The following is a 24,601-nucleotide window of genomic DNA, read 5'->3' as shown; positions in this document are numbered from 1 at the left end:
TCATTTTATGCAATATTCTGGAACAGTCATTTTTTGGTGCCTCTCCTGTCCTCCCCTGAGGCTCGCCTTGTCCCCCACCGCAGTACTCTGTCAGTCTCTCTAGCATTTACATCCTGTGGTCATGGAACACTGGACATCGTTCCTTTCAGCAGCCATCAATATGGCCTTTCTTTTCAGTCAGCTGCAGAGTAATAGGAGGCTCTCCCTGTGCCCAGAGGGAAGAATGTCTGTTTTCACAATGCTTCCTACTACCTGTCAGCTGGGAGGGAGGAGACTCGAAGGAGGAAGATAGAACTTGATGAGGATACTGATTGCTGGTCATTCAACCACTGCCTTGACCCCCCACAAACTGAGTATCCTGCCCTCCCTGTTTCCATCTCTGCTCTCTGCTCCTTTGTTGCCCTCCCCTGCAGCAGTGCAGATTGTCCTGCACAGAAACATGGCCCAAGGCCACTGCCAGGAGCAGAATGGAAATGTCAAAGATTGCTCAATACTCAACTCTTTTTCCTTCCGTTACAACTGGGAACCCTCTGCCAGCAAGTGCGTAAGTGATTTTTCTTCAGGCTGTGTAATAAAGAATGTGATAAATTTGGCAAGAAGTGAGACTTCCATTTGCATCCCATTTAAGTACCATTCACAGAGACTGGAGGCATTTCCATGTGCTCATTTTGCAAGGGAGAGCCTCTTGTCAACAGGTAACTGCAGCTGTAGTACTACTGGGTTATACCGGCTCTCCGTGGGCTTCTCACCTCGCTTCAGCCCTCCCAGAAATGTGTCACAGATTGTCCAAATGGTAACACTGCTTTGCAGGTGCCTGGATTGATCAAAGGATCCTGAGTCACCTCCAGCAGGGACATGTTGCACCAGGACACAGGTGGAATTGGAAAGGATATGTCTTTAGCACATATAAACACCAGCTAGGACAGGTTTTAGAAAGAACATCTGAGTCATGTTGCAGTTGGTAGGAGTTTTTCATAGTGAAGCTTACCCTTTTCTCTCTCTGGTCTGTTTTGAGAGACTCTAATGATACATCTATATTCTTTGGATTTCTGTCTGAACTATAATTTGTTGTTAGTGCAAGCTATTTGAAGGATTTTTAAGGCATATCTGGAGCTGTCAAACTAAATACCAAATATTACGCATTTGTAGCTTGAAGGAAAGCTGCTTTCTATCCTGAACTTTTACTTAGCACTCTGATGTCATCTGAAGGTGAGGAATAACAAATTCTGGGTGAAACTAGAACTGCACAGCATCAAAGAGTTTCAACAACATATATGTTTATCTACAATACATGACAACTGATCTAATCTCATATCAATCTTGTAGAAGAGAGGCAGTAATTGCTCAAGGTTAAGCCACTTTTCAGCTTTTTCTCTGTCCATGAAGATGAATGCCATTGCAGAGATAAAGCATTGCATATTGTCCTGCTCTGTGACACATGATTTTACAGATGTTGTTTTCTTTTTCATCTAGTACAAACATCTTCCAGGATTTTGACTCATTTCCTTAAGTCTCTTTCAGCTGTTCAGAGAATGGCTAGAGGAAATGAGGTCTAATATCCTAATGCATTGCATTTACTGTAAGTACCCTCTCACTTTAAGTGTAAAACTTTACCTTTTTATAATTTCTGAATGTCCTTCTGAATATTCCCCTGCACAAAAAGCAACTTGCAGTTGTTTCTGTCCTTTTGAAACTTCGGCTTCCCCATTTGAGTCTCTTCAGCCTTTATACATCTTAAAGTGCTCATTGTAACCTTAGGTGAAAGGGGAGGGCTGATGCTAAAGGCAGCTTATCAAAGGGGTGATACATATTTCAGTGTGTTAAATCTTTCAGACATTTGTTATAAAAAATCTGAAGAGGATGCACATACAAATTGCTAGTACTTGACATAAAAGTTATTACTTTTCTGGATTATTTTGCTGCAAGAAGTATTGCGCTTGGCTTTTCCAGTGACTTTTAGGAAACTAGAAGAGTTTTTTTCCAAAAGGACCCTCTTTAACAATGAATCCTGAAAATAGTCAGAAGTGAACGTAATTTTACGCATATGAGTAGTCACCTTGGCTGGTTGCCAGACCTAATGGCAACTGAAGTGTATTGTTTGTCCACCAGCCAAGATTGCTGCTGTTAGTGATAAAAGTGTAAGGGGAGCGTAAACATCTGTTTGAAGGGAGAAGGAGACTCCTGTTTTCTAGGGTATACCAATTAGAAGGCACAGTTAATGTTAATCTCTCAGCGGATTTACTCTGGGCGATTATATTGATTTATTCTGAAAACACAGGTTTTCAGATATACCTTTGAATGGATTTTTAATGATCTTTTTCATGTCACAACAGAATTCTTTTGTGCAGCACGTAAGGTTCTTATTTATATTATCTTCAGATTATCTCTTACAGACATGTAAATGTTTCTAACATTGCTACCGTGCTATGCAACTCATGGGCTGCTCCATATCGATCATTCCTTGAAATTGTAACTAAAAAGAGGCATAATTTAGTAAAATTATCAGTTAAAGGGGTTTTGCCATTGTGGGGGCTGGCGATGTTAAGTGTCTATGATTTTAAGTGTCATTTGACAGTTGAGTCTGTAATCATGTAACATAATCATTGAATATCTGATACAAACAAGAATTTGCTGCTCAACGGTTGTAAATCTAAGTGGTAAAGAGGATGCATGGACTGATTTAAGTTAAGAAGAGATGAAAACCACATCAGGGAAATTTGAGAGTCAGAAATGCATCTCCTACAGGTTCTATGGAACCTTGGCAAATGCCAGGTTAGTCCTTCATTGCCTTTCTTTTCCCATCAGTATTTGTCTTAAGTTAAATAATGCTCCTCTGCTCATGCTGGGTGAACATGCTCCTCATGAAATGGAGTAGACTTCTTTTAAAGAAAAATTATGTACAAAAGCAGCACTGGAAAAAGAAATCAAACTTGTTGGTTATAACCTGTCATTCAGAGCCTGCAAGTTTCAGAGGAGGATGAGCTTTGGATGAGCTGTGTAACAGAACTGGTTTGGGTATTCACATTACCGAGGTCATGCAAAACTAACTAGGTTCCTGCTGAAGGGTATAACGAGATTAAAAACTTGCATTTGGCTCTCTTAATCTGTTTTTTGTTCAGGAGTTAATGGCTGCACTGAAGTCATGTGTTGAAGGTTTTGTCCGCAGCCCGCAGGACCGGAAGCTTCATCCTCAGCTGAATGAAATCTGACTTTCTCACAAAATTCACCTGCCTCCCATAGCTAGGTGTCATAGAGACACTGCAAGTCTTGGGAACCTCCTACAGAGCTGTAAGAGAAAGGCTGGAGGAAACCTGCAGCAGTCGTCAGGTTTGTCCTCTGCTCCCTTCCAAGGTCAGATGGAGCAGATCTTCCCAGGTGGACTTTTGTCTAACCTGCTCTAAGGCAGACTTGTGGTGCAGAGTCTACCATCGGTTTTTCCTAGTACACAACTAGTTGTTAAAGGTCAAGAACTTCCCCTAACCTAATCTCCCTTATTGGTTGCTTAATTCCATCCTTTTTTTTTTTCACCTGCTCTGGTAGGTATAGTGGACTGGTGGTCACCATCCTCTTTATGATAACATTTTGCGCAGTGACAATTGATATCACATCTTTGACTTCTCTTTTCCATGATAAACCTTTTTCAGCATTTTCCCTTGGTGCATCTTTTATAACTCCTGCTCCTCTTTTTCTTCATAGCCTTCTCCAGCTTGTTTGCATTTCCTCCAAATACATTGTGTGAAATTGACATCTGACTCCATCTAAGAAGTGCAGCACTTCCAGGTTTTAAAAAAATAGTTGCCTCCCTGTGTAATGTGCTTCAGTTTGATTCAAAGCATTGTAAATCTGATTTTAATAATGATTTAAATCAGCCAACAGTAAGCCTCATTTTAACTGTTTTGCATTTGTACTTAATCATTTTGTAAAGAAAGGTTTAACCTCCTTTATTACCACTGAGATAGAGTTTTAATTAAATATAGCCTTTGCATTTAATGTTATACTTTGATTAATCACTGTGCCTGTATTTAAGCAATTATGTTGCTTGTTGTATATACACTTATTCTGTACATGTGTGTTTTAGTATGAAAACAGAAAGTGTTGACATTTCTTGTATTAGATAATTGATTTTTTACTGATGATTTGCATTGATTACAGTGAAGGAAACAAAGATTCTGAAATGTTCTTCCGTTAGATAAATATCACCACATAGAAGCCAGCCAATTCAGAAGAAAAAACTCATTGAGAAATGTTTTGAAATAAAGAATTAATGTTGAAAGGCCTATCTGTAGTCAAAACTGGTGGTTTCTACTCACTGTGCTGTAAAAATTGTATAACTAGTTCATTTCATCCTTTTCTAATTCTTAGAATGGCAATGGAAGGAAACATTCGTAGTTTGTTGGTTTTTTTCAACTTCTGATCAGTAGGTCCTCTTTGAATGGACTAGTTGCTTATTTGAGTTGTACTGAATGAACTGAAATGAAAAAAAATATTTTCCCTGCACCTGCTAGGAAACTGCAGATGCCAAAGGCTGTTTTATTACTGCAGCACACCTGCCGAGAGGTGCACAGCTACAGACTTCCACAAATTCAATAATGTGATTATATTTAAAATGTTGGCAGCAAATGTGCAGCTTGGATAAGTTTTTTTACCTTTATTTTTTGGTAATGATTAGAGGAGGTATAAAGTTTAAATGATGTTGTTGCATTTTTAGGACAAGTGTTGTCTATTTTTAAGTTTTAAAAGGAAAAAGGGCATTATAAAAATGCTGTGTTTTTACTGTTAATGTTATATTAAATTAAATCTTCAGCTTAATATGGTCTTTTTGCCTGAAATGGTTCAGTTTGGCTGACATAGATGCTCTTCTGCCCTAAGACCTGGTACTGAGGCGTTCAGTTTCTGCTGCTCAGTGACTGCGCAATTATTTTCTTTAGCTTTTCTGCCTAATTCTTCGTTTGCTATTTTATACAGCATGGAAGTCCTTTCTATGCCTAGATGAGCATAACTTTCTAACTTTGAAAAGAAATTCTGTGATCTTCAACAAAAGAAAAGCTTCCTCCCAGTAGTGCTCATTGTAACACAAGCTGTTGAGGTTTCCTATTCCATAGCACGTCTGACTTCCAGGTATTATACATAAAATTGCTGACTTTGCAGTAATGCTAATATCATCATACCTAAGATCTGAGGTATGCGGCATAATAAAAGAGGTCAAATGGAAGGAGCAGAAGTAAACCCTGCATTTCTGGTCCCCTGTAAACCAGATACCATCAGACATGGTGCTGAAATGGGATTCCCTGCTTAGGAAGGTACTCAGTGCTCACAGCACCGTGTGCTCTTGTATGTCTGTCCTGGGGTAGGAAGGAGAACCAACTCTTTAAATAAGCAGCTATCTACAGATATGCCATGTATGTGCAATTTTTGATAAGTCTTGTTAGTAAACTAGGAAATACAGTACAGTCTGCAAGCAAAATATTTAGGTGGGACTTCTGCTGACATTGGAGATTAGGTTGAATGGCCGAGTTCTGTATCTCCTTGGCAGAAGAAGACTGTGGAAATAAAACTGGGTTGTCAGAAAAATATCTGTGTCTCTGTATTCGGGTTACTTTCAAGACAACATCAGTGACAGATCTCTCTGGGTCTTAGCTTGATTACCTGAGGTGAGATCTGTTTACCCTAGTAGGTTCTGCAGAACCTGCTGATGAATTCTCTGGAACTTGTTCTTAGTCGTGGTTTCAGAATGCATGTGCAGAGATACTTCTTCAACACTAGCACATAAGAAATGGGTTAATTAGATTTTACAATAATTACAATAATTTTTTTAACAACATCCTAATTAGCAGCAAAGTTTGTACATGAGTTATACAAAGGAAACCCAACCTCCTGCTGGCTTATTAAAAATCACTGAATAGTTAACACTAATTTATGTGGAGAAATACAGAAATAATCCAAAACCTGCTTCTTAAATGGATCTGTGTACCATGTGCATGCTTAACATATGATGCAATGACCTGTATTTCAGTAAAAGAACTATATAAATGCTTTAGTTAACTTATTACAAAAAGCAGCATTTTTCTCATGAATCTGTCAGTTATTTCAGTGACAGAAAAGACAATGTGAAGTAACCTGGACGTAAAAGATAAGTGTGCCTTTTCTGCAAAATTTGTTGAACATGTTTAGTAATCTGAAAGTCTTGTTTATTGCTGTAATCTTCTAGGAAAAAAATGCTGAACTAAATATCTAGAGAAAGTAAAAAGCCATGCTCCTCTTTGTGGTATTTAATGTGGTCCATCATAAGAGCAATGATAACATAATTATGCAATTATTGGCATATTTCTCCTCTGGAGGCCTTATGTAGATGATTACCAATGCACCTTTTAATGAAATTGCTACTGTTTGATAAAATTACTGCCAAGACTTGAAATAATTAGAATTCACATTGCCAAAAGGTCTAACATCTCCTTCCTCAGTTGAGCCTTTTCCAAATAAGCATTAATTCAGATTGCAAAACGATTTACTGTTCTCCAGTTTTCTCAGTTCACTTCATTAAAACTACCTTTTCACTGCATTTCAGAAAACATGCTTTCAAGCCCATGTTGTTCATTACAAGGAACATTCGTTCAAAATGGAAGTTGAAAGATTCTGCACCTTTTAATATAAATGTCAGCAAAGAGAAGCGAGACGAAAAAGCCATTAAAGGAACAGGCTGGATGAATGACAGCTGAATTTGAATATACTGTGCATTAGAGCGAGTTTTCATTCCTTCTAACCGTTCTCCATCCTTACTTTATAATTTGTTTATTTGTGTGTCTAACAGCTGATAAAAGTAACTGTGGGAACAGCTGGTTAATAAGTAATTTTGGAAATTAGAGGGGAAAATGGCAATAATTCGGTAAGTAAGAATCAGTCTAAATGTATGAATCTCAACACTGCCAAATGTTGTGACAAACAGTTGCTCTTTGTTTGCAAATCCTACTTATGTGTGTTTACATACATATATATTTATCTGTCTGTTTTTCTTTTAATAAGAATTAGCAGGTACTTGTTTTAAGCTTAGAACATTCTAGTTGCAAAAAACCTGATAGGTCAGTCATGCTTTGGGCTTGGTTTTGTTCATTAGCACATTGCGTGTTGATTCTGCGACGGGAAGTTTAGGCATAAGTATGTCAACGTGCTGTGATAAAATGAATTGCTCACCTAGAATAGGTTGTTGCTTATAGTGTTTCAAGATCACTTGATCCTACTGTGGCCATTTAGTATGTGTGCTAAACTAGAATTATATTCAGCTACATGTCTGCCTTTGATAAATGCCTGAGTTAGCTGTATTGGCAGAGGGAGGTGGGCTGGTCAAAAAGGGCAAGCTGCTTGGTAGGCTGGAAAGGTGGCCAGTTGGTATGGCTGGAGTTTCCTCACCCTAGCAAAGGAAAATAAAGCAGCTGGGGGATGAGGAAGGTGTGTTGCTGCCTCTGGGATGTGCAGTTACTTCCCCCAGCCCGTGCCTTGAGGGACAGTTGCACTGGGATATATAGGGTAGCTCTCATATTTTATTTGGAGGTCATGTGCAGCATCTGCTCTGCTAAGCCTGCTTCTGAAATAAGGAAGCCACGTACAATTAGCTACATTGCTAATTGCTGCGACAAGACCCTCTGCAGGAGGGCCTGCTGGCTTCCACCCACAAGCAGGGGATCAAACCCAGATGCTCATGCTTGTCCTGCCTGAAGATCCTGTGAATGTCTCTTTGAGAGTGGGATGTGTGTGGGCTAGAGAGCTGGCTGGATTTGCCTTCTTGCCACCTGCCTCTGATGCTGGCTGTTTGTGATTAACCACATCTTGTTTGGAGGGGTACATAATCTCTCTTCAGGTGTAGCTGGATGTCTCCTCATTCACCCAAGCTTTTTTCTCTGCAGGGGGTAACCACCAAGTGCCTCTTGCTTGTATTTTGGAGTGCCCTCTTAGGGTGTGAGTTGTTTGGTGAGACAGATCCAGGTAGGAGCAATCCAAAAGCTTCCTGTGGGGTGTCACTGCAAAGATGGGGTGTCTCACAGCCACAGCCAAGGTCCAGCTGCCTCTGTGGTTCTCCACACTCATGATGATAAAGATAACCTTCGTTCCACTCTCCTTCCACTTCCTCTCTTGGGTTTTGCCGTGGGTGGAAGTTGACTGGCTGACTCCACACTTGCTCTTTGTGTTGAGGGGTACTCATTTCTCCTTTATGCTGCCTCCAGATGGAGATGGTTCAGCTGTGCCTTTGAGTGTTGGGCTGGTGAGCTCCCACCATCTGCTCTCCACAGTGCCCTTTTTCTGTCCTCTTGCCGCTCAGGGTGAAGGGTCTGCGAGAAGGGGGAAGGCTGGGTGGGAAGACAGTGGTTGCCCTCATGCAGCTGGGTAAATGCCAAAGACCCCACTAATCCTCTCTGCTGGTTTTCTGCGTAGTAACATACAGCCTCTGAGGATCCAAAACTTCAGAGCAGGCATAAGCATGGGAGCTCTGCATTTCTGCATGGGAAACACCCAGCAGTGAAGAGTTTGTTGGTCAGCAGATATCACTGACTCTGTTAGATGGGTTAGAAACAAACCACTTAGTTCTGAAGGGAAGCCTAATCAGTGTAGACCCTGTAATACATGCCTAGTGGCAGTTATTTTTCAGTCTCCAAGGTGAAGCTGGAGCAGAGGAACCAGTCAGCATTTCTACCAGTGAGGGTTTGTGGCACTGTGGCACATATGCTAAGAGTCTGTGATGCTTGCAGGGGGCAATCACATCTTAGTTTTTTTTTTTGGTCTGTGTCTTTGAGGAAGACACTAGCATGAGTGTTGGCATGGATGGTTTCTGTGAAGTACGGGGCTGTAATGCTAGCCTTGTTTTCCCCTGCAGCCTAGCTGAAATGGGAGCTGATCTAGCTTTCAGATCAAATAATTTAAAATTGACATTTGCCATTGCTAGAACTTTTCATCTAGCATAAGGGAGAGTGTCTGTTTAGTGAAGTGGAACAAACCAAGTAAGCACATGATAGCATCTCTCCTTTGAAAAATCTGGGCAATTTTTTACATCAAAGTAAATTAAAGTTGTTTCAGTGTGATTAACATGTGAGTTTGACACTTTATTTGTTTCTTTGGGGCATGAAATGGCAGGACAAAGAAAATATAATTGAAAATATCTTACATGAATCTCCATCACAGCATATGTCAAGTGTCATAGTGGCTTTAACAAATAAGTGACAGAGTTGGAAAGGCGATACTCTTCAATTAGACCAACTAATATTGTAAGGAAGACTGGGCAGGCTGCTGTCTAGGACTTCTGCTTTTCTTTCAGACCTGCAGGAGATTTGTGTGTCTGAAAACATGTTCATTTTTCCAGCAGTGCTGGGTATGCTGAAAGAGGATATTACCTCCCTGCAAGCCATCTTGTGCTGATATCCCCAGACCATTGCATCTACAACAGTGCCACTACTTTAACTGATAAAGCCTATCTCTTGCTTCTGCTCTCTTATGTTGCTGTAGATGAGAAACTGAAAAATGCGGTGAGTGACGTCTGTGTGATAGTCCTTGAAGTGAGCCCAGTGCCTAGGATGAACACGCACTGAAAAGAAAGCAGTCTCTCCAGCTGTATGCAATCACCACAATCTTGCACAAAATTTGCGGACACTCTGTCCCTTGAAGTTTAGCTGTTCAGTGCATTTGTCATAGAAAAAACGTTCAACTGGTTTAGAAATCATGGTCAGGATCAGGTCATGGTCAGGTTGTTGTTTTCATTGTGCAGTGTTTGTGGAGCTTACTTGAGGACTGCTGATGACTCTGAAGGTTGTGAACAATGACAAGGGGAAGAGGCAGAAGCTCAGAAGAGCCTGCTGTTCCCTTACAGTGCATCCTAACCCTGGAAGAAGCAGGCAGAGGGATTTGCTCTTGCTGGGTAGCAATGAACCTGCTGGCAGAGAGCCTGATACTGGATGTGATCAGGCTGGGGCTGTACTGTGAAGCAGCTCTGTTCCCCTGTTTTGGGAGATGCTTGACACAAGTTTAACATGGAAGGGGTTGGGATAAGGCACGGGGTTTTGCTTTGTTTTGTTTCTCTTAAAGCAATCTTTTGTGTTATAGAATTGACACAAACTTCTTCCTTTTAAAGTTTAGATAAGAGTTGAAAGAGGAAATGGCCACAGAGGGACTAACCTGTTGAACTTAAGGTTCTGCAGGAAATCTGTGGCAGAGCTGAGAATAAAATCCACAGCGCTTGATTCTTCATCTTATTTAATGGCAGTCCCATGTCTTTTGTTTGCTTGGCAGCTGGAGATGGTCCCCAGTTGCTTGTGAGCATGATGTGGCCTTGCACCTGATGTGCTTTTCTGTGCTACAGCAGTGTTCTGGCTGAGGCTGAAAAGCTCCAGCATAAACCATATTTTATTTTTTTTCCCAAGATGGTACACTCCTTAGCCAAAGATTTTTTTTGTTTGCACATCCCTTAATTGTTACAGGAACATTCTGCTGTCCTTAATCATATCCCTGCAATTTGACCTGCATTTCCTATCAGTATTATCTAGAAGCTGTTTCGTTTTCTAATTCCTCCAGTCTGGTTTTCCAGATGTTCCTTCTGCATGCAGAAGTCACAACTGATGTACTCCCCCTCATTCCTCCCTATCCTTTCATTTTTAGGGCTTAGGAAGCTGCTTGTCATATATTAATATATTCTGCTTCTTTTGTCACATACACAACCTTGGTCACAAATGATCCCAGCACTATAGTTTTTAACTCAATTTTGTTATGTTACAAGGAGAAGACAGGGTAGTGGAAGTGACTGTTTTCATATGTGGGGCACACATTTAGAACATCCAAATTGGATCTTGGGCTGTCCAACTCTGACCTTTGCAGTTTATTTTATGGGGCTTTTTTGTATTATTAATTATTACATATTTTTCATTATTGACATATTTTGTTAACATACAATAGCTACCTTCTAGTTGCCCTTGAGGACAACTCTAGAGGGTCATCCAGAACCCCACTGTAGTACCCTGGCTGTGCAGTGTATGGGGAGTGTTGGATGTTTCGCAGTGGGATCCAGTCTGTGACCTGAAATGGAATCATCTGCCCCCACTAGCCCACAGGATCCATGGCTGCAGAGGATGAGTCTCCTCTCTTTTTCTGATCCTGTGGGGTCCTTGCAGTCAGATGGGCTTCACTGAGGTGGGACACTCAGCTGAATATTGAAGTACTTGTCCACCTCCTTTTCCAACATGTGAGGAGGTAGAGAAACAGTGAGGACATCCGCTGGTATGAGTCAGATAACAGCATAAAGATGCATACCCACACCTGAAAATCATCAGTGAAGACAGAATGATGTGTTCCTCCTTCCTGTTGCTCAGAGCGTTTAGAATCTTGCTGGTGACTGGAAAAGTCATGTTGCTGTCTGGTGTGAACATGGAGCCCTGGGAGGAGACAACAGCCAGCATATCCTGTGGGGTTTGGCACTTGGAGATGTCTTACCATCCCTTGCATATATCCTACCAGCACAATTGATTCCTGAATTATTAGTGTCATGGTTAGGGTTACATGCTTATAATTGGTGTTACTGGATGCACAAGAGCAACAGTGGGCCTGGAAGAGCACCATCCTGTCTCAGGTGTGGTACAAATGGGGCAGTCTCAGATATGAGGCGTTAGCAGTCTGAGAACAGATCAAGAGATAGCAGATGGACACATGCTGTAGGGATTAGTACACTGGATTACAAATTGCTGGTTAAACACTCTGATTTCTGTTACTTAATTATTCCTCCAAAAAGAAGATACAAAATAATTCCCATCTTTATAGATGCTGTTTTAATTCATTTTTAAAAGACAGACAATATTTAGGTGCATAATACCAAGGACATCTGATAGTCCTTGCATTTACAACCTGTAGGCTTTACACTGCCATGCATTTCTTGAAGATACTTTATTTTCAGAAGGCAACAAAAAACCCTTTACATTGTGTGAATCCTTTGCACAAGACATTAATTCAATTTATAAATTGTTTTGCTGAAAATTTGTAAGCTGCATAAAAGGAACCATGGCAAGATTCTTTCAACTGGAATATTGTGGCTTTTGTTGTGGAATACCACAGTGTGTTTGTTCCCTCTTCACCTTTCTTTCTCCAGCTCCAGTACCTGATGTATTTCTTGTGCCTCTGGATGGAGTCATGGTCTGCTGTGTGGTTTACCACCTTGCAAAACTTTCCAACGTCTTGCTAGATAGTCCTGGTAGTAAACATTCCAAAATTTTGAACTCCTAACCTGAATGGGTAGGATGAGTTCCAGGTGAAAGAGTAGGTAGAAGTCACAAATATTGCATAAAAATATTAAATAATGTTTTTTATCTTTCTGGCAATTATTATTTCTGGGATGCTTGTTTATATGTTCAGTCATGCGAGTTTATGTAAAGGATTAGTGGACCTCATGGAAAATTTCTGTTGGTCCTGGATAAACAGGCACTGGTGGACTGCCTGTTGGGTTTAGCAGTGATAAATAAATCTTCTGAGGGAGACAGTGAGAGAACAGGAGCTCACTCCAAAACCCAGACCATAAACCAAGTCGTTAGACCCTGCAGGTGGTCTGACTGTCCTTTGCTTCCTACTCTGTGGTGGATTGACCTGGTCGTAATACAGTAAATACCTTAAGAACAACTAAAGCTGTGAGATGAGTGAATTAAGTCTGGAGTATATAACCTCATCCCAACTAATTATCCAATTGTTTTGCTTGAGCGTCTGTTGTTATCTGTGTGGGTAGGGAAATTCAGCCTCTGCACAGAGCTGCAGAGTGTGCTTTCTGTTTTTGAGAAATGTTCCCCCTCAGCTTAGGCATGGCTATTACAGAATCATAGAATCATTCAGGTTGGAAAAGACCCTGAAGATCATTTAGCCCAACCATCCAGCACTGCCAAGTCCACCACTAAATCATGTTCCTGAGTACCACATCTACATGTCTTTTAAATACTTTCAGGGGTGGTGTCTCCACCACTTCCCTGGGTACCTCACAACCCATTCAGTAAATAATTTTCTCCTAATATCCAATCTTAAACCTCCCCTTGCACAACTTGAGGCCATTTGCTCTTGATTTGTTGCTTGTTATTTCGGAGAGGAGACTGACACAAACCTTTCTACAGCCTCCTTTCAGGTAGTAGTAGAGAGTGGTAAGGTCTGCCCTCAGCCTCCTTTTCTCCAGACTAAATAACCCCAGTTCCCTCACGTGCTTCTTGTAAGACTTGTACTCTAGGCTTTTCACCAGTTTCGATGCCCTTCTTTGGATATGCTCCAGCACCAAAATGTCCTTCCTGTAGTGAGGGGCCCAAAGCTGAGCACAGTATACATCCAGTCCAACTGTGCAGTACGGTGCTATGTGTTAGAGGGACAGGTGGCAATGGTTATTTGTGGGACTACAGAGCCAGCTTGGGAAGGGGAAGGGTTTGTTGCTCCAGCACCTGTCAGCATGTGCACACATGGCAGCGATGTGTAGGGTTTGACAGATCCACACTCATTTAGTAGGTCAGTTAAGACATTAATCTATGCACTGCTATCTCCAATGTGTTTCTTTCCTCTGCAAACCTGTTGGTGATACCCTAGATTTGACCTTCACATGCCATTGTGTTCAAAGGTTGGGTGGTTAGGTGGGTTTGGGAAGGAGGAGAAGCCCAACGTCTGGCTGTGCTGTACAGTACAGTTGTCTGGCTTTGTCTGGGCATTTTGGTCACACACACGGCCACCCTGTGTGTGATTAATCCACTGTAGAAATACCCAGTAGAGAAGTGGGGGAAGCGGTTCAGCAAGCCAGGCTGGCTTGGCATTTCTTCAGGGGCAGGGGAGTGAGTTTGTTCTCCAGGTAGCTCTTGTGCTTTTGAGATGAAGGAACCCATGGCCGCCGTGGGAGCGTGTCCCTGCCGAGGCCAGTGTGTGATGCGGAGACTGCAGTGAGGCCTGGGGAGGGAACATCCCCTGTCCATGCACAGGCAGGGTTGTGTGCCAGGAGTTTCTGCTGGCTGCAGGCGTGCTGCTGCTCACGTGGCCCAAGGGTCCCGGAGGGTCTTTGTTGCTGGAAGGAGAGTGTTGGTAGGGGCTGTGTTGGTTGGCTTTGAGCTTTTGGAGATGCCCCATGCCAGCTGTGCTGGGGGGGCTGTGGCGGGAGGAGGAGGTGGAGAGCTGGGGCCAGGGGTCTGGGTGCTTTGCACTGCTGCCTCTTCCATGCCAGGTGTTGGGAGCTGAGGGCAGGCCAGCACCAGCATGGCCCCTTGTGCTGGTGAAGGAGGGCTGCCCTGTGGTGTGATGAGGTGTGTGTTTGCTCTGCGGTGGGGGCTGTGCGAAAGCCCTGTGCCATGCTCCCCAGTGGTGGGGCAGGGGATGGGCAGCAGCGGCCGTCCCAGCCCGGCCACATATGCATGTTTCCTGGCAGGGCCCAGGCTGAGAATTTGTTTTCTGCAGGCAAGGAGTAATGGCAGTGAAGGGTGTCCTGCTCTTCTTTCCCAGCCTTCCTTCACTCATGTGAGCACCTAGAGCCAGATTGGGTATACCACACTGCATTTCTGCTATTTTATGCAACTCATTTGTTACTTGAAGCACCCTATAATTTGTGAGAAGCAAGCAGAGAAGTCTTCCAAAGATGTCCATATGAAGGTCTTTGCCCTCTGCCTTCTCAGGTGCCAAAAGTTGCTAGCTCTGATGTGAGGGGTTTGCAAATCAGAGATTTCCTTGCCTGTAACCTGCTGTCAGGCAAGGCATGTCCAGGGCAAAGTGTTTTTCCAGCTCTCCTGCCTGCCCAGCCACTGCTGGCTGGGAACTGTGCTTCTGAGACCTTGGACTTTCACTCTTCTTGTTTGTTCTGCAGTATCAAATCATTGGCTCACACCTGTACTGTGAGGTAGCAGACATGAAATTAAAAGGGGACTTTTTTCTGCATTTTTCTAGCAATTATTATTTCTAGAGTGATTTTTTATGCATTCAGTCACAGAAGTGTATATGCAGGGTAGTAGACCTCATGCGGAAAATTTCTGGTGGCACTGGAAAAATGGCTTCCTGTTGGGTTTAGCAGTGATAAACACATTTTAATCCAAGGGAGATGCAGAGAGAACAGGAGCTCACTCCAAAACCCAGACCATAAACGAAGTAATTAGGCCCTGCAGGTACTCTATCTGTCCTTTGCTTCCTACTCTGTGGTGGATTTGTCAGGAAGAAGAGTTACCTGACCTGATCTTAACCCAGTAAATACCTTAAGAACAACTAAAGCTGTGAGATGAGTGAATTAAGTCTGGAGGATATAACCTCATTCCAACTAATTATCCAATTGTTTTGCTTGAGCGTCTGTTGTTATCTGTGTGGGTAGGGAAATTCAGCCTCTGAACAGAGCTGCAGAGTGGTTTTTTTGCATGCAAATAGTATTTTCAGTGGCATGACTCTGCTACTACATATGGATGTTGTACAGTCTTGTACAACTGTGCTTCACATGAGAGGGACATCAACTAACAGCACAGTTATTGTAAGCTAAGGATTACTTGTAGCACTGAACAGCTACTCTGTCAGGGGAAGGATTTGTTCCTGCAAGACCACCCCAATTCTTATTCAGTAGGTTCATAGTAGTAAGAATCTCTCTGCATTTTTGGTTGTGAACTCCCATTTTGTAGGTTCACTAAGACTTTAATATCAGAGGTGTGCCAATCAGCAATCTACTGCTTGACTTACCTTAGTAGTGAAGCCAGAGAAGCCTGAATGTGCTTCTTTCTCCAAGTATGCAGTGTAAGTTGGGAAGTGGTTGGTAATTGTGAGTCGAAGCTGCTCATTTTACATGGCTTTATTTTCTTAAAATTTTTAAAAGTTGTGTTATGCTGCATTCAGTGAAAAAGAAGCTAAGAGATCATTTAGAGCAGCTCTGGTGACTGTGAGATTCATGCTTCAGTGAAACTAATTTGGTAGCACTGGGTGGGAAGCTTGAAGAATATTTTGCATGAAATTATTTGGAGGTAAGAAATTACAAATTAGCACTTAATCTAAAGAAGTGAATAAGCATGGAAACCATGTACTGCTGCCTTCATTAGACTGGACACTTCTAAGAGAGTGAGTGGAGCTTCTGAATACATGAGAGCAGTTTAAAAGAGATGACTGTTGAGCAAGTAAACTTTAGTTCTTGGCAACATTCTGAGTAAATGACAAAGAATGATTAAAAGTGCTGCTATGTAGAATCAGGCTCATATGTTCTTGAATTTAATTTTTAAATAGATTGGGTCTGTTACCGTTCAAAATCCAAACCATTGCAGAAACTGGTGCATCTGAAGCTAATTACAAATGTTTCTTTAAAGGCAAGTTTCCATCTGCAATGGTTATTTGCTTTGTGGACTGAAGGTTTTACAAGCCAGAAGATGGCTACAGAATTGTACAGTGCCTTTGCAGCTTAGTATTTTTAAGAAATAACTCCCAAAATATTAACTGCACATATACAACTATAACAATTTTGTTACAGAAAAAACCCCCCCGAAACAGTGTTGTGTTGACAGGCATTGTATTTTCTGCTTCTTATTTTGTTTGTTGGTTTGTTGTTTTTTTTTCCAGGTGGTTCACTGCACCCTGAAGAATCTTCACTGGTTGTGAATAAAGGGGAGGAACTAAGGCTGAGGTGCAACAAGGAGGGACCTGTGACTTGGCATTTCCAGAACTCAAACCCATTGGCGAAAGCAAGGAGTTCCAATGAGAAAGAGTGGTACACCAAAAACACAACAGTCAGAGACATAGGCAGATATATATGCAAAAGTAAAGAGAATGTTGTCAACTCTTTTTATGTTTTTGTTAAAGGTAAATATCAATGAAGGCATTATTTTTGCTCCCCCTTCTCATTCATAGTCCTGAAATAGTAGGACAGTAAATGCTGGAGGAGGGAAGGAATCTGAGGTACAGTGGGTAAACACAGTCCGACAGAATAAATCTTCTTTCCTGACCAGTAGAAAGAAAACTCACTCCCACCGTTGCTTGCAATGGCCTCTCTCACTAGACCAAAGTTCCAGATGAGTTTGTCTTTGCATCCCTGTTATTTTGCAGTGCAATATACTTGAGTGCTCTTTCTAGAAGCTAGCTAAGTGACCTGGATCAGTTGTATGAGTCAGTTGTACTGTGAGGAAGCAAGCAGTGTGTAGAAATGTCTTTTTAATTCCATGCTATCCATCAGTATGGAGTCATGTAAGGTTTTGTCCCGAGGTCTTGATCTATTGAGGCAGTTAGCTAAAGAATTTGGCTTTTTAAGCCTGCACTCTCAGGCTTAATCCAGCAGGCAGCAATGATTCCTCTGCCTCCAGCTCTGATCTACCTTGTGAGTGACCAGAAGCCTCTCAGATGGGAAAGAAGTGCCTCTACTCGGACACATTTTTGCAATCCTTTATTACCCTTCTTCTTTGTGCCGTGTTTTCTTCAGATTTTTTCCTTTCTTTTGTTGGCTCCTGATCTGTGGCATCATCAGCTGATAGTTTACCATGGCTTTCCCTTTCCTTTTAAAAGGAGACAATTACTTAGCTTCTCCTTCACATAGGTCTGGTGGTCTTTCTTCCCTGTTGATGAAAAAATGTCCCTACAGCACCCACTTTTTAAGAGGCGGTATTCCTCGTCCAACAGGGCTTGTCTCAGAGAGCCTCCTCTCAACCTGCCAATCCTTTGAGAATTACTGCAGTGTTGTTCTCCAAGTCAGGGAGATACCAGCACAGCAAAGAATATTTTTCCAAGGGAAGATACCTGACATAGTGGCCACACAATGAAAGAGCACTCCTTTAGCCACTCCTGAATTGTCCAAATAGCGGTGTAGCTACATGGATGCATTTTCTTGACATTCTGTGTTTCTCTGAGACCATGACTAAAGTAAGTCTGGCATGGATTTTACCTATATTTGATGAACATTGTTGATTTTTTTCTGTCATGACTCTTTTCCTGAAGGTCGTGTTAATTACCGCGGACAAGTGTGTTCATTGAGATGTTTGTGCCTTCTATTATTGAGGGACTCCTTCACCTCAGGATAGCAGGCAGCACTCCCACTGAGCATGATTACCAAAGCATCATATAAGTTGTTTGGCCCTCATGCAACATATTGTTTATTTCTTCACGTTAATAGTGTGAAAAGTGGGCAGGCTTTACTTTGACAAGTTCCTGGAAGTAAAATAAGTATGTGTTAGCCATGATTTTGCAATAGGCTATGGCTTGGTGACATCTTGTGTCACCTTAAAGATGCTACTATGAGCTTAGCTGCTTTGTGGCGTTACCAGAAGCACCGTGTATGCTTTCTCTTTGTAAAAGTGGGAATGAAGAGAGAAGAGGACCAAGAACCTCGATCCTGTGCCATCCCAAGTGGCACATAAAATGGTGGCAGCTGTTTATCTCTTATGTCCATCTACTAAAACAAAATTTTCTATTCTTTGGTGACTAAGAATGACATCGTGCTGACAGATTGTAGACACTTACCTCTTTCACCTTCCTGCTTTGGCAGAAAATACCTGTGTTGGTAGTTTGTCTACTCCTGTAGAAGGATTTTGTGTCCGTATCCAAAGAAATTTAGTGAGGAGGATCAAGAAAGTTCAGGCACCTACATAAGAGAGAAAAATACCTCGAATTTGATCTCAGGTCTTTTCAGATGTGAGCAATGATAAGCACCACTGTATCTTGTGTTGGAAACCTCAGGTATGTCCAGAAAGCAGGTGCTACCCAAAATGTAACTGGGTTGGAAAGCAGTGAAGGGAAGAACATGCCCTTGAGCAGCTTCTTTGTACCTGAATTCCCTACAGTGAATCATTTAATATCTTCTCCCCATGATGTCTCCCTTCCAGAGAGTGATGGAAGATGGGACAGGAGCACATCAGCAATTCTGCTTACCCTAGCCAAGGCCTTCCATGCAATTTCAGATGTTAGTGAAATGGGTCTTTGTTCCTTTCTTCTATTTTCAAAACTGTGGGTTTTTTTGTTTTGTTTTGTTTTGTTTTGTTGTTGTTTTTTTTTTTTCCGTGGAGAGCCATACTTTCTGCATAGTGAGGGTGTCTTGGTTCTGTCCATATTGGAGAAAAAGTGGATGTAGAGGAAACCAATCAGTTAAGTCTCTGTCAGCAGGAACATTTAGATGAGCTCTTTTAGTCCATGCTCTTCTGGCTCAGGAGTGGCAGCTATTCATAGCATTTCTCTAAGTATCTCCATGTGCAAAACATCACATGTCGATTCTGTTTCAGATATGCTTTATTTTTTTTATGTGTTAGTAGTCTCCATCCTCTAGTTCTAGACTGACGCTTGAAAGCTTTTGGCTTGTGACGGCTTCTTGGGCAGCAGTAACAAATGAGGTTAAAATTACACCCTAACTCTGAGCTGGAAACCAGTCAGTAACTTCTCTGTTCAGTGATAAGCACCTTTTGATTTAGCATTTCCTAATTGCTTATGTAAATGTCCCATGCTTTATTTCTAGCCTAGTATTCCTTGACTTAAACCAAATTTACGTTGTCTGTCATCTTAACCAAATTCTGTGTGTCTTCCTTGTTAAGCCATGGTTTGTTGATCTCTAAGAATTCAGGTTGTATGAAGACAGTTTGCAAAAAAGAAATAAAACTTTTCCCTCTGTTTCTGCATTTCTAATTGATGCTACTCTGTAGAGGGGGCAGATGGGAGCTGAAATAAGCTTTTACAGAATGTTTGTCACCATACCACCCTTATTTTTGTGCTTACTATTAATGGCCAGGTTCTTAGCATTTCAAGGTCATCACCTGTCATGGGATTCAACTTTGCTTGTAGATGTGTTCAAAGTACTGTATGTTTGTGGGCTGTGGTTGGCTGAGATGAAATGCTTTAGAAAAGTTACCTTGTGAAAGATTGCATGATGATTTTTCAATCAGATAGGCTGTTTGTATGCCCATTTTTTTTTCTAAGGAGGCTAAAAATAACCCCTGCTTTCCCAGAGAGGAGAGAGAGAGAGAAGTTGTTTGGTGCTTCCTCTGGTGGTAATGTGTGTTCATTTAGATTGTGTATTTTACAGAAGTGAAAACCATAATTTAGGTGCTTTTCAACTTACATTTGCTCATAAATTTCTTCAAAGTCCTCCTGTGGGCATGAAACCTTACAGCCCTGCCACTGGCTAAAAGCAAATTACTTTTAATGGTCTGTGAAAATCTGTTCTCTGTTGTTGGGGCTGGAGAGGGGATATTTTGGAGCTAAACAAGGAAAAAAAGTAACAACTCCATCTCTGTAGCAGAATGCTCCATCTCTCAATATGCCTGCCTCATAAAAAGCAGTAAGATTATTTTTAGTGCACATGATTCTTTAGTGTGTCTGCTATTTAATGCTACTGCACATTCCCTGTTGTGCTGCTCTTCTAGGACAAAATTTAGTGTCTCTTGGTAAACACAATTTGGGTAATACTGAGTTTTACTGGCTGAATGTAAAAATTCCTTTGATATAAGTGCTCAATTGCAGAGTTAGGGTCATCAGATGTTCCCTATGCAATGTCAGCTTCTCTGACGGGTCTTTGCGTTTCTTCACAGATCCAAACGTGCTCTTCCTTGTTGATTCTCTGATCTACGGAAAAGAAGACAGTGACATCCTGCTGGTGTGCCCACTAACAGATCCAGATGTTTCAAATTTCACACTGAGAAAATGTGACGGCAAACCTCTCCCCAAAAATATGACTTTCATTCCCAATCCCCAGAAAGGCATCATCATCAAGAATGTACAGAGGTCATTTAAGGGCTGCTACCAGTGCTTGGCCAAGCACAATGGAGTCGAGAAAATATCGGAGCACATTTTCCTGAATGTGAGGCCAGGTAACACAGGATTTTTGCCTTCTTGTCAAGCACCTGATTTTACCCTTCACCTCGCAGAAGCTGGTGAGAAGTTCTGTGAAGCCTCACCTTGTGTCCTGACCTTGTAATGGGGAGGCCGGATGTGGTGGTCTTCTCTGGAGGCTTTTGAAGTCTTCACTTACTCAAAGCCAAAGGTGTTTGCACACCATGGGATTGCTCTGTGGTGCCTGTAGCCTCTACAGTCTGTCCAAAGGAGTGTGGTGGGCTTAGAAGGCTTGCACTGGGCAAGTTGTGTTGCAGCACAGGTTCCTCTGGTGACACTTGGCTTGTGGATGTGCTGAGCAGGTTTAGCCATGATCGCTGTTATTTTCTGTTCCCGGTGATTTCCAGGTGCTTTTTTTGCACAATTCTAAGAGTGTGGGTTGTGCTGTTAAACTTTGAGGACAAACCAGTGCCCTGAGGTTTGAAGAGGTTTGCGCAGGCAAGCTGGAGGTTTGGGTGCGTGACTCACATGCCTGTTGTCCACAAATAACAGTAGGAGGAACTGATCTATGGCATTAAAGAAGAGGGATTCAGTGGAGAGACGCAGCTTGGGGGAGAAGAGGGCCCTTGTTTGTCTCCATGAGTGAGGATGGTCACAAGAGCAACCATGTGCCCAGATCATGATGAGGAGTGCCTTGTGGCTGGCCTGCCAGATGGACCACTTAGCTCTGCAAACCTGTTGGTCATATCCTAGATTTGACCTCCACATGCCATTGTGTTCAAAGGTTGGGTGGTTAAGTGGGTTTGGGAAGGAGGAGAAGCCCAACGTCTGGCTGTGCTGTACAGTACAGTTGTCTGGCTTTGTCTGGGCATTTTGGTCACACACACGGCCACCCTGTGTGTGATTAATCCACTGTAGAAATACCCAGTAGAGAAGTGGGGGAAGCGGTTCAGCAAGCCAGGCTGGCTTGGCATTTCTTCAGGGGCAGGGGAATGAGTTTGTTCTCCAGGTAGCTCTTGTGCTTTTGAGATGAAGGAACCCATGGCCGCCGTGGGAGCGTGTCCCTGCCGAGGCCAGTGTGTGATGCGGAGACTGCAGTGAGGCCTGGGGAGGGAACATCCCCTGTCCATGCACAGGCAGGGTTGTGTGCCAGGAGTTTCTGCTGGCGGCAGGCGTGCTGCTGCTCACGTGGCCCAAGGGTCCCGGAGGGTCTTTGTTGCTGGAAGGAGAGTGTTGGTAGGGGCTGTGTTGGTTGGCTTTGAGCTTTTGGAGATGCCCCATGCCAGCTGTGCTGGGGGGGCTGTGGCGGGAGGAGGAGGTGGAGAGCTGGGGCCAGGGGTCTGGGTGCTTTGCACTGCTGCCTCTTCCATGCCAGGTGTTGGGAGCTGAGGGCAGGCCAGCATGGCCCCTTGTGCTGGTGAAGGAGGGCTGCCCTGTGGTGTGATGAGGTGTGTGTTTGCTCTGCGGTGGGGGCTGTGTGAAAGCCCTGTGCCATGCTCCCCAGTGGTGGGGCAGGGGATGGGCAGCAGGGGCCCTCTCAAGTGTAAAGTTTTCTGTGACAAAGTGCAAAAGCCTTTTTCCCAGTGATTTGGCAACTCTGATATAGTGAATTTTAATTAATACTAAATTTCAATTTATGAGAAAAGAGAACAGTTTAATCAGTTCAGACATCTCTGGCATTCTCCTTTGATGACAAAAATCAAGTCTGTTCGTGCTGTCTCTGTTGTTTGTTCTGCAACAAGTTTTTTTTCCAGCAATTTTTTCTGTTACATCCAAAGAAGGAGAGCAATTGATGGACATAACAGACATTTATCTGACATAGCAGAGTGCAAGTTGTATTACTGGACTATTCATTTTTTAATATTTTTTTTTTTTATGGAATAAAAGTCTGTACTTGCACCATAAACTGCTGAGTTCCGATGAGAGGGTGCTGACCTGGCACCCATTGCCAGTGTCCCACTGATGGTGGGCAGCTGTAGGTGGCTGGTGGATCCTTGGTGCTGTGCCTGCATTCCCTGTCTGTAGGCAAGTGTGTATTAAGTGGAGGCATCTGCTGGAAGCCATCAGCAGCAAAGCAGCATTGTCATCATCAGTGCTGTAATTACTGCGCTGTTCAGTCCTTAGCAAGTTCACTGGGTAAAACTCCCTATTTCTCCTTGGATTTAGTGCATTGGAGACCCTTTGGGTGGGTAATGTCTCTGTAATCATAACCATGGCACTCAAATCCCCAGGCCTGAAGTTCTGATGCAGAAAGACAGAAGAGGCATTCATGAAACAGGGTGCTTTGCAGGCATACTATACACTATGATAGCACAGGGAGTGTCTACGTCCTGCTCTTCTCAAAACAATGAGGGGCTTTAAGGCTTTATGGCTTTTTTTTAATTGTCCATAGATGTTTCTGGTGGGTGAGAACACAGCATTCCTTCTGCACCAGCTTCCTCCTGTCTCTTAGGTACTGTTGAAAGCTGTGGGGGATTTTCGTATGAGCCTTTAAATCTGAAGAGAGCAAACGTTTCTTTGTTCTCTTTCATAGCCACTTACAGCAACTTGAGGAAAATGTTGTTAAAGTACAAATGGCTGAAAGAGTCACATTTTCCTAAGTTTTGTATAAATTACCTAAGGCAAGTACAGAGCCTGTGTCAGAGGCAGGAAGAGAATCTGGAAGGCCTTATCTGATATATGTTGCATTCACGGTTTGAAGCTGTGTCTTCCTGCATAAAAGTTGTAGTGAGAAGTTCACTGGAGTCTCATAAATGAGGAAAATTTGAAGACAGGATGAGGAAGACAGAAAAACAAACTTTGGAGTGAACAGAGGAAGAGCTGAAGAGCTTTGCAAAGATAAGAGACATGTAGTCCTCAAACATACTTGACTGTTGACAAAAGACACCCCAAAGCAGAACAGGGGCACAGCTAGCCCATGGCAGCTTGTAACCACCGACCTCTTGGGTGATTAACTTGTCCAGGCTCTTGGCTCCAGCTGCCTTTGTGAGCCATCACTGTGAGCAGAGGCTGTGGTGCTTTCAGAAGCAGGTGTTCTTAAGTCCTTGAGCTGTACTTGTCCTTCCTAGGCTGACCACCAGGGGCTTTTCAGGGACCCGTTGGACTATCCTTCATTTTAGTTGTAGTTATTTGTAAATAAAAGCTGCAGTTAATGCTAGGCTGCAATTTTTCCGTGGCTGATCCTCACTGTGTGTTTGGTTCCAGAGTGCAACTTTTTAATAGCTGTCATGGAATGAATTGTTTCATTGATGATTCAGCATAGTTCAAGTTTCATCGTGCAAGTTGCTACATTCTACCAAGTATTATCTAACTTTAAACATAGTTTGAAGGGAGACTGAAGCAGAAATGTGCTTGTTGTAAAGGAACAACTGTGTAATGCATTAAAGAAATTTGAATACCTCTCAGAGACCTGAAATTTTATTGGAAAGTTAATGTCTGTTGATTTTTATCCTCCCTTGGAAGCTCTGAAGCTACTGAAGAGTAACACACTTCTAAATTGTTTTCCAGTTCACAAAACTCTTCCTGTCATCACCTTATCCAAAAGCTACGAGCTTCTCAAAGAAGGGGAAGAATTTGAAGTTACATGCATCATCACGGATGTGGATAGTAGCGTACAAGCTAGTTGGGTTTCTCGCAGAAGTGGGGTGAGTTTCTTTAACTGTATCACGTCCGCCTCAGCTCTGCACACGGTCTCGCTGTAGACATTCATGTGCTTGATTTGGTTACCTGATGCTATATATCTTTTTGGATTTGCTGCATTTCCAGTGGTCCCAGACCCCACAAACTGGTCATGGGCTATCAACTATCTTGTACCCATTTGGATGACTGGGAAGAAAAGCATCTGCAGGGGCTTTTCTTCCCAAACAGAAATTAAAGT

At 42.5% G+C, this 24,601-nt stretch overlaps 1 protein-coding gene across 1 annotated transcript in view; it reads left to right on the top strand.

Moving 5' to 3' along the window:
- Window positions 1-24,601, top strand: part of KIT (KIT proto-oncogene, receptor tyrosine kinase) — a 56,750-nt gene that overhangs the window by 2,189 nt on the left and 29,960 nt on the right. The window contains exons 2-4 of the mRNA XM_051619400.1: window positions 16,543-16,782; window positions 20,484-20,762; window positions 24,232-24,368. Coding sequence (XP_051475360.1) covers window positions 16,543-16,782; window positions 20,484-20,762; window positions 24,232-24,368 — 656 coding nt within the window. The remainder of the gene's footprint in view (window positions 1-16,542; window positions 16,783-20,483; window positions 20,763-24,231; window positions 24,369-24,601) is intronic.

This window comes from Apus apus, chromosome 4, assembly GCF_020740795.1.
Source record: "Apus apus isolate bApuApu2 chromosome 4, bApuApu2.pri.cur, whole genome shotgun sequence".
NCBI lineage: Eukaryota > Metazoa > Chordata > Aves > Apodiformes > Apodidae > Apus > Apus apus.
Note: the sequence above shows the minus strand (reverse complement) of the source record. Positions and strands in the feature narration are given on the sequence as shown.